Source organism: Pollicipes pollicipes, unplaced genomic scaffold (genome assembly GCF_011947565.3).
Source record: "Pollicipes pollicipes isolate AB1234 unplaced genomic scaffold, Ppol_2.1 Scaffold_4295;HRSCAF=5057_pilon_pilon_pilon, whole genome shotgun sequence".
In the NCBI taxonomy this organism is placed as follows: domain Eukaryota; kingdom Metazoa; phylum Arthropoda; class Thecostraca; order Pollicipedomorpha; family Pollicipedidae; genus Pollicipes; species Pollicipes pollicipes.
In genome coordinates this window covers 5,787,810-5,798,457 of record NW_023596461.1, presented here as the reverse complement: position 1 = coordinate 5,798,457, position 10,648 = coordinate 5,787,810, and the positions used below count along the sequence as shown (strand labels likewise).

The following is a 10,648-nucleotide window of genomic DNA, read 5'->3' as shown; positions in this document are numbered from 1 at the left end:
TGTGCTGAAGTAGCTCTGGTTCAGTGACTGAATGCAACGTATGTATTAAGTCTTGCTGGTTCGATACGGTGCTTCTTTGACAAGTGGTTTTGATCTCCACCCTTCCTTCCCAGTTTGAATGAAAGTAATTTCCATCCAAAGACCGGAGGGATTTACTGATGGTTACGGCTCAAAGTGCTTGAGTTGAGGCGTAAGTCGTTCAAGTCGAGTTGTTCAAGCTGGGATGAATGTGAAGACATCGAGCGGCACGATATAATTAATTTTACGCTCCTTTCTGATATCTGGTGCTTTGCGAAGTGGAATGATGAGCTTACGTCTTACCGGACTGCCGTCCGCTTACAGATCCTTTCAGCCAGTCTGCAAAAATAACACAGAGGGTGTTTATTTCTAACATTGGTTTGGGGGTTGAGCCGATAAGATTGACATGATCTAACACAAAACCTAATTTCCGTCCGGATTTTGGCAACGTCGCGTTCCCGAAGTTAAAATAAAAACTTGAGAAAAATGTTTCGTGGATTTCATCTTTTTTACTGGGGACGAATGACTTGCTATTTCAAAGCGATGTAAAGCTGCATTTTTATGAAAAGGTTTGGAATAGAGTGTAATTAACGAAAAATAAATCGTATTTGAAGCCCCTGTGGCGAGCAAAAACCCTGTCGTTCATCATTTATCGAGGATGGCCTGGGGCGCAAAAATGGTTTTGTGCACAATGGTATCTCCTGACACGAACGTACGAGAGCCTGTGGACCGTTTTCAACTACGTTGTCACGATGTACCTTCATAGAAAAGGAAATCTGAACTTGTTCGACCTTCTCAACAAACACTTTGATAACGGGAAGGACAGAATAGGTGCAGACTGATGATCGAATGTGTCTCCAGAGTGGCCGTCTTAGAAAATAGCGTAGTCAACAATCTCCCGAGGGATGGCCCGTGGCGGTGCTAGATATGTGTTGAACCAAATATCGTTAGGTGATCGTATTTTGGTCCTTTTTCGTGGCGTTCCTGCGCGTTTATCTGTGAGCTTAGGGTGCTTACTTGCATTTGCATAATGACTAGGTTATAGCGCTATTGCATTTACATAGGTACTAAGTTGTACTTGTGGATCATATTTCCGTAATAACTAGGAAAAATGTTTACCTTTTTGTTAAGAGCAAATTGACGGTCGTTTTGTCTGGAAGTCGTGCTCACGAACGCCAGACATAAAAGGCTCGACAATTATATTGTTCTTGACCTGGAACGCCACATGACCAGTGGAATGGCAGGATTTGAATGACGTAATTATGGCGTCGTGGATGCCTGGGTAACCTTAAAATAGTCCGCACAAAATAACCTGCACATCCTCGTGAACGCGCAGCACAGAAACTAGAGAGCTAAAGGTCTTAAGAAGAGAAGGGCTGTGAACTGCACCGAAAGGTATTTAAGATGGGCACTCAAGTTCAAAACCATATACAAATGTGGGACACTCCCTTTAACATCATTGCGGGAGGGAATGGGACAGCGTCCAAGAGGGTCAGTGGTCTCGAAAACGGTCAATGGCTCAAAAATGTCCGGTTGGCACCTGGAGGAATAAGACCTAGGCCGTAAATCCCATCCACCGGTTTCTCAAACAGTAATCACCCGTAGCCTGTCCGCCATTTTTATCTCTCCGCCACGCGGTTGCCATTCGCCGCAGCTGCGCCACCGAGAGTGCCATAACACACTGACGCCGCCGGGCCGCCTGAGAGCAGCATCTGTCTCTCGCGGGTCGCTGCGTTCGCCAGCCTTGCCACCGTCCGGCCCAATCTTTAGGCACGGGCGGACGCAGGGAAGGTGCATGCGCCCCGGCTCGTGGGAAGGCGCAATCACGAGTTCACGCGGCGCCACCGAAGCTCGTTAAGTGCAAGGCCATGGCCGAATAGTGGTGAACTTGGTGGTCAACGTCGAAAACTCCTCGGAAGTTGCGGCTGGTCTCGCCCCTACCCTGGGACACCGCCTTCACAGCGTTCATCAATACGTGTCATAGACAGACGTCCGCCGCCAGGCTTTCGTGCTATGGGACGGGGGCGGGGACGGTCGACGCACCAGCAACAGCCGCTGGTGGACGGACCATTCTGTATTGCCGCCGCCAGCATGTTCGGGATATGTGGTGGGACGTGAGACAAATTCGCCCCGTTTGGTCGTCATAAATTCAGACGAAGGGAGCAGATGCGGGCGGACGTTGGGTTCGCATAAGCGGCGACATTTGTGGGTGCTGATGGTTACGGGGTCACCGCGTGTGTCGCATCGCTGGCTCCGCGCGCTCACAGTCGCTGTAGACGGCGTTTGTTCCCACCGAACGCTTCGGTCAAGTTGGAGGTTCTTGCACAAGCGTCAGGACTACCATTCGAAGCGGGTTTTTGCATTCAAAGACAATGCAATGCGGAACATGAGTGTGCGGCCGTATCCCGGCTTGTTACTGGCGTACAATGCGGTTGGAAAATCTGTGCTGAAACGGGTGAATAACAACCCAATTTTGACGTTAGCAAAATCCACTTCGATGGTTATTCTTGTCCCATGTTTAATGGCCTCTAGCCTTCTGTCGTATACGTCAAGAAGATTTATCCTACGCCATCTTTTCCAGTAGACCTTAGTTATCCCCCTACGCCATCTTTTCCAGTAGACCTTAGATTGCACTTCTGGTCTCCCGTTCAGTGGCGGCTCTTTACTGGAGTTTGAAAATGAGGCGTCCGACTTATTGCGATGCAAGCTGACTAGGATTTCGGGGCTGGGAACTAGAATATACAAACGTAGTTAACCAATAACGAGTTATTTTGGTATTGGCGCATCAGGATGGAGAAAATGAAAGAAGTTCAGATGATTCTCGTGTATGAAGCCGGACTGCAATTTATTCTCTTTTAACGTTTATCTGTCATCGGAGAAAATGTATTTAACATAATCACCTCAAATCTAAATTAACCATGGGGGATACCAATATGGAGAGGGGGCAGCCGAAGATAGCAATCCAACAGTTCGCCCGTCGTTCGCAATAGAACGACTGAATAACGAAATCAAAGGTGCTGTACGTTTTTCGCGAAGCATTGAAGTGACGTGATTGCCTCGTTCTTCTGATTTCTTTCTGATTTTCGCGACTGCGGGGTCCTTCTCAGAGGCGTAGTTTCGGGCGCCCTGAGGGTCAGTTGTGCCCAGCCTCCAATGTGCACATGGAAGTAGCATGTAGCTCAGGAACATATAGTTTTATGGTCGTGTTAAGGTACTTCACGGCTCGCTGCAGCGGGACGACATCATGCGTTTCAACAGCGGTGCTGATGTGAGAAATGAAGAGCGTGGGCTTCGTCACGCGTCTTAAAGGCTAAAACTAGGAACTTTAGTAAAAGCGCTCAGCTCGCGTAGCAAAACACCGCCGGGCACCTCAATCTTCATTACCGGACACCTCAGTCTTCATCAACGGGCGCTTCAATCCTCATCACTGAGCGTCTCAATACTCATCACAGGGCGCCCCAGTCCTCATCACTGCGCGGCTCAATTCTCATCACAGGGCGCCTCAATCCTCATCACCAGGCGCCTCAATCCCTCAGCAGCAAGCCATGTGGGCCGTATCGCCGGATACTCTGGGAGTGCGTGGGAATCACACCACCACCAAATACATTCCGTTTACCATTCTCACTGAAGTAAACCCTTACCGAACGGCCGTTCCCTAAGGTACACGTCCAACGAAACCTGAAGGTGTTGATCCCAAACCCTATTGTACCCGGTCGCCAAAGCCGTGGCTGCCAGCCCGGCCCGCTGCCATGATGGGAACCTGACCACCACGGACTCTGGCGACAGCCTCAAATCACCGCGGATCATCCTGGAAGAGGCGGAGCAGCAAACACATACCGATGCTGATGGTTTGTGAGCAGGGGTAAACGGGAGGTCCGGGACATGAAAGTCTGATGTGTTATGATAGCGCCCGGGTGGAGACCGCGCCCCGGTCACTGGCCCCAGGCCAAACGGACTGTTTCCTGGCGCGGATGGCCGCGTGCGCTCGGTAGAACCGGGGTCTCGATCCGGCTTGTAGCAACGACCTGCAACAAAACTGTGATCTAGAGGAGAATGCTTAAGTCTACACCGAGGGTAGAGTGTCAATGTCGCAGGTGACGTCGGTGAGAATGCCAAAAGGTGATCGCTTGCCGTGGAAAGGGAGGATACCCTCTGCAATATTACAAATTTGTAACATAAAGTTGCGAAACATGTGATTGGAGAGGGATGCTCTTTCAAATAAGTTCGTGGGGCACATTTTCGACGCTGTATTTATGATGGGACAAACAATCACTCGCTGTAAGCAACGGCAACAATGCGGATCGATAAATTGTGCTCGATATCACGTGACCGGCTTTACACACAGCCCATGCTTTTGCCAACACTACTGTCCGTTTTCTTTCAACTCGTGTTCACCAGCTTTTTGCGATGAAAAAATTGTGTGCTGCTTATGTCGGTCGAAGGGGAGGTAAAACTGCGGTGATATCGCAAAGCCTTGGGGCAACGCGGCCTGATCAAACATGCGTGTGAACATGCGTGTGAATGCGTGAACGTGTGAACATGTGAACATGCGTGTGAATGCCTTGAGAGCGCCACATGATAACCCTTAAGAGTTGGGCAGCTTGTCGTTTGAAACGTCGGAGCCTTACGCCGGCGGTCGCTCAGGTGAAGGCGGGCAATCGCGTGACTGACCGGGTCGTTCGTTGAAGCAGCAACATTTCTGGCAAGCTGACGCTAAGGCACGCTCAGCCTGCTCCACCCCCGCAATAAGTCATCAGCCGCAGCCATTCTGGCCTGCCGTGTCCAAGCGACCACATTTTCTGGGTGCGGCATTGGTAACCCAATGATAAATATACAGGAGATCGATCTGAATAACGAGGCCCGCCGTTCGTTGCCGCCCGCGCATCCTGGCCAGGGAGCCTAGCAGGGCTCGGGGTGCGCGGCCGGGTCGGCCCGGGATCATCTGCCGCAGCGCGGGCCACCCCGATGGAGGTCATGCGATCTGACGGCAGAATGAGTTAGTGCCGATTGGCCGGCAGCGGCCTCATCTCTATGACTGTCGTGATGGACCCGTCGGCTTGGCATCAAGGCCATCTTGGAAGACTTGTCGCCAAGGCGCAGTCGGCGCCACTTCGGAACGAAAATCGACGCCGGAATGAATGAACTCGCGGAGACCGTTTCCAGGAGAATGTGGCCGAAAAAGACCTGTGTCTCGCATTACTCTGTGCAGCCGTGCGCCCGGGCAGCTATACGCGGCGGCCGCTACGAGTGAGGCGCCTCTTCACAGGATGGAGCTGACGCTGTGGCTGCTGGCTGGTGCGACGCTAGGGGCGTGCGGCTCGACCTGGGGGCGGGACGAGCTGGCCGACGACAATCAAGACGATCGCACGCCGTTCTGGCAGAGCCAGCCCGTGTTCGGCAATTACTCGGGCGACATTCTGCTAGGAGCGCTGTTCCCCGTCCATCGGATGGGCGCTGACGGCCTCTGCGGCCGCATACAGGTGGGTGAATGGGGGCGGTCAGTAGTGTATTAACCCTCCATCGGATGGGCGCTGACGGCCTCTGCGGCCGCATACAGGTGGGTGATGGGGCGGTCAGTAGTGTATTAACCCTCCATCGGATGGGAGCTGACGGCCTCTGCGTCCGCATACAGGTGGATGATGGGGCGGTCAGTAGTGTATTACCCTCCATCGGATGGGCGCTGACGGCCTCTGCGGCCGCATACAGGTGGGTGATGGGGGCGATCAGCTGCGTCTTAGCCGTGCATCAGCTGTGCTGCTTGAAAGCGTGACCCGTGGGGAAGCCACACGGCTGGTGGCTTGTGAGGCCAACTGATGGGGGCAAAATATAACAGCGGTAACTAGCCGTTGCTTTTAAGGGCTGATTTTTTTAGGGCATGCTGATAGCTTTGTCACCTATGCTGATGATGGGAGAGCTATGGTGATTTAGGTTATTGGTGATGCAGGTAAGGTGAAAATAGATATTGCAGCTTAATACATATTAATGGCCAATTACTGGATGTCTCTCTCTCATCCCCCCTCTCTCTCTCCCTGTCTCTCTCTCTCTCTCCCTCTCTCTCTCTCTCTCGCCTCTCTCTCTCCCTCTCTCTCTCTCTCGCCTCTCTCTCTCCCTGTCTCTCTCGCCTCTCTCTCTCGCCTCTCGCCTCTCTCTCTCTCACTCTCTCTCTCGCCTCTCTGTCATCTCCGCCCAGCAGCGGGTTTTGATCCGCCTATAACCGGTCACTGGACAGCGATGTTCGTTAATAATATGCTCATTAGTTCTCGTTTGCATGCGCTATTGGCACATTCTCAACCTTCCGAATATCCACTTCCCAGTGTTGGCCCTAAATGACCGTACGGCACAACACGTTTGCTTGGTTCTGCCTCGGGTCGCATAGAAATAACCCTCACGGTGGGCGCGACAGCGGATGCGCGTTGAAGAGAATCTTGCGAGGACAAAGAGGGGAGAACGATGCAAAGAGAAGGATGGGGTGAGGGGTGTGGGTGGGTGGATAGCAGCACCTCTCCGTCTTGTCCACTCTGTTCCCTGGCTTCTTGTGGACCCTCACGTTATCGCCGCCTGCGCGTCCTATGGTCTTCCCTTGACTGCTTCCTCGCACCTTCCAGACCCCTCCCGGGACTGCCTGCGTGTCCTATGGTCCCCCGCTGGCTGGTTCCTCCCACCTCCCAGCCCCCTCCTGGGGGCGCCCAGCGCGCAGTAGAATTTCGACTCAGGCATTAAACCATCATAGCGGCATGACGCCACGGACCGGACCTCGTTATTGATGTCGTAGAAGCACCAGCTGTCCTGAACATTCGCCTGCGCTTAACGCCTACTGGACTTATTGCTTCGATCCATTTGATCCCCAGGCAGCGGCGCTCCATCGCGTATTAGGCCAGTCTTGCCAGTCAAAAACATAAAGAAACATGTTGCGATGTTTGGCCAGTTACGTAATGGCCCCGGACACCTTCGGAGGTGGCGTCACCTCGTCAGAGGGCAAAGCCGAGCGTTGCTGTTGACCCAACCATGTTCAGCTTTTTTCTGTCACACGATGAAAGCCACAGCTGCTTTCGTTTTGTAATGGGATCTGAACGTTAGTACTTTGTAAATTGTTACCCACAGTCAAAATGACTGAAACTTCACCTAAAAGGCGCGTTTTAAACGCAGGTCTCTTTCAAACGTTCACGAACTTGTATGTCTAAGAAAGGTTTAAGGAGATTTAGGGCTGATCTAAATTTACGCCTATTGTTGTTTCAGATGAGCATCCGCGAATCAAACAGATCAAGTCATGGCCAACCAGCGGCTGAAACATAGACGATACGACGTGTTGTAATTCAGTGCTTCAGTCGATACCGTTTAGGGGCGCTCGCCAGTTGATACATTTGTGTTCGAGCTCGTGAAACCTTCCAGCGGGCCCAAAAAAGCTAAGAATACAAAAGGCTGCACGGTTTTCACCATCTCTGAACGCTTGAGTCCTATAGGCCTTGTGCCCATGTAAATTGGCCGATTGATGAATGCGACGCAACTGCGTTTTGCATTTTAATAATGCCCCTATAAATATTCCAATTCAATCACGTTCGTGCATGTTAGACCTAATCCTAGTAAGCTACGGAGAGCCTGGATTAAGGGGAGTGTTCCACATTTGTGTGGGATTTTGAACTGAAATAGCCATCTTGGAGATTCTTCGGCGCAGTTTACAGCCCTGCCCTTTTAAAGACCTAACGAATGAAAGGTCCCGAGCTATACGCCCGAAGACATGTGCAGACTATTTCGGAAATACTTTTTCAAAGTCACCCAGGTATCCATGACGCCGTGATGACACCATTCATATCCTACCACTACCTTAGCCATGCGGCGGTCAAGGCCAGGACAAACATAATTCTCAAGTCGTTCATATCTGGCGTTCGTGAGCACGATTTCTAAATCAAACGATCGTTGATAAGCTCTCAATCAGTGTCATGCGTGGTATGATAACGTAATTAAACACTGACGTATTGAGCAGAAATTTACTGACGAGAGAAATTATGTTGTCCAGAGAGGCTTTTCCACTTAAAAATATACCGAAACTGATAAGTGAGCTTGTTTCATCACATCTAATGCTTGCTTCAATATCTTCAAATGTGGAACATTCCCTTTCACACTATGGGGAGAGAGAGAGAGAGAGAGAGAGAGAGAGAGAGAGAGAGAGAGAGAGAGAGAGAGAGAGAGAGAGAGAGAAGAGAGAGAGAGAGAGGGAGGAGAGAGAGAGAGAGAGAGAGAAGAAGAGAGAGAGAGAGAGAGGAGAGATAGAGAGAGAGAGAGAGAGAGAGAGAGAGGAGAGAGAGAAGAGAGAGAGAGAGAGAGAGGAGAGAGAGAAGAAGAGAGAGAGAGAGAGAGAGAGAGAGAGCGAGAGAGAAGAGAGAGAGAGAAGGAGAGAGAGATATATATATATATATATATATAATCAATGTATAACCATATATATACAGCATTAACTCCATAACGCCTTTACGCCGCCAAGATCTACAGAAAAACCTCATTCGATCTAGTACGCAGCTTGATACCAAGACCGATCTGGTGAGGCCTCCCCCACCGACTCCTGGGTTCGACCCTGCTGGCAGAACGAGGACGGCATGCAGCCGTTGGAGGCGATGCTGTTCACGCTGGACACCATCAACCGCAGTCCAGCGCTCCTGCCGGGCATACGCCTGGGCGCCATCGTGTTCGACTCGTGCGACTCGGCTCTGGTGGCGCTCGAGAGGTCAATGGAGTTCGTCAAAGGTCAGACTCCCGCGCCACCCGTGTGTGGGGGTATGAGAGAGGAAAGCCGCGGGTGCAAGGCGGGGATGAGCAGAAGTTCTTGGGAGAATGGCGAGTGCGTGCCACTGGCGAGGGGTTTTGTTTCCCACGAAACGAAGATGGCTGCAGCTGTCAGAGCTCCCTGCTCAGGCTCGCTGTCACCTTGGTGTCAGCCTGAGGCACGGTAAACAAACGAAGAAATGACAGGGTGCACTGAGGGTTGGTGGTGGTGGGCAGTGGCGCAGCCAATATTCCGCCCAGGGAGGGGCCAAATTGGGCTCGGGGGAGGGGAGCTTTCAGCCAAGGAGGTCCTCCTTGTCGCTAGATGGACGTTTTTATTGCGAGGGGCTCTTTAAGCTCATGTTGTATTTTGATGTCTTAATATGCCTTGGGTATTTTAAATGCCTTGCAAACATCATAAACTGCAAAAAAAAATTGGGGGGGGGGGCATGACCCCAACAGACCCCCTTTTGGCTACCTCACTAAAAGTGTGGTGGAAGGTGAGAAAGAGAGAGGCAGTGATGGCTAGCCTGTTGTACTTGGGGCTTCACGACGCGTTCAGCTGCTTAAGTGATGCGGCGTCGTCTGCCTCTCACCCTGGCAGGAAAATTGGGAAGTCGAAAGAGAAATCGAACCTCATGCCTCTGGATTCCCAAATGTGCCGCGTTACCAGTGCGCTGCTGATACGCCTGTTGTAGATGACCAAGTAACTTTTATGGAATATTTATGCCGTGAATGCGCGCACTCGAAGGCCTGACCAGCATTTGAGTGGGCGAAATTACGGGAGTAAATCTTCGAAAAAAACAAGATTGAGTAAAGCATGCAGAATATTAACTCGATATGCCAGTAAACGGAACGCCTATCATTTTAATAACGTGTCATTTACTGCACTAGTTGAGGGCCACATTCGTTTCGCCAGCAATACTATGCCTCCGTTGAAGAAAGGCCATTGCCATTGCTTCATGCAATCATCAGGAAGAGAAAGCTTATTTTCCATCATGAAGCGTTTCATACCTTATACTGCATCTCACTACTTTTTTGAAGTGTCGAGAAAATTGTCGTCATTATCGCGTTTGGTTTCACGCAACGTTTCAGCCCACTATTTCTTCGGACGCCGTGGGGTACTTGTCGTCTTCCCTGATCGGAGCCTCAAAATCATTGATATACATGGCACAGCCATACACCGCGGTTTCGAGAGTTCTTGACAGATCGGAACTTGGAGTCCACAGTCTTGCGATTGGTTGGCAAATACTACATACCACTCATACATACACTACACTAACCACTACATACTACATACGTACAGACATACCACTACACCACCACAAGGAAGCGTGAAATTGCACAGAAGACAACTACCAAACAAGTCTCAGCAAATAACGAACGCACATTTACAAGCTATTCAAGAGAACACTTGTCAGAAAATTTTCATCCGTGCCCACGCGCGATCTTAATTATTTCGTGAGACCAAATGCTAATGCATTACTACCAGGGGATAAAACAGGTGCAGCTCTCTCAAATACGGCTCACCAAAGCTCCCGCTGCATCATACCACACACAGCGCCGATTTAATGCTACGCGACCGACCGCGCGACGACGGCGGCACCAGGGCGCCGACGGGAGGAGCCTCAGTCAGCGGTCACCACACGGACCTCTCGGTCACACCACCACCGGGAGGAGCCTCGGTCAGCGGTCACCGCACGGCCCTCTCGGTCACACCACCACCGGGAGGAGCCTCAGTCAGCGGTCACCGCACGGCCCTCTCAGTCACACCACCACCGGGAGGAGCCTCGGTCAGCGGCCACCGCACGGCCCTCTCAGTCACACCACCACCGGGAGGAGCCTCAGTCAGTGGTCACCGCACGGCCCTCTC

At 51.4% G+C, this 10,648-nt stretch overlaps 1 protein-coding gene across 1 annotated transcript in view; it reads left to right on the top strand.

Moving 5' to 3' along the window:
• Nucleotides 1-5,285: 5,285 nt before the first annotated feature.
• The window catches only part of LOC119096592 (metabotropic glutamate receptor), a 49,291-nt gene continuing 43,928 nt past the window's right edge, over nt 5,286-10,648 (top strand). The window contains exons 1-2 of the mRNA XM_037219494.1: nt 5,286-5,498; nt 8,598-8,757. Coding sequence (XP_037075389.1) covers nt 5,286-5,498; nt 8,598-8,757 — 373 coding nt within the window. The remainder of the gene's footprint in view (nt 5,499-8,597; nt 8,758-10,648) is intronic.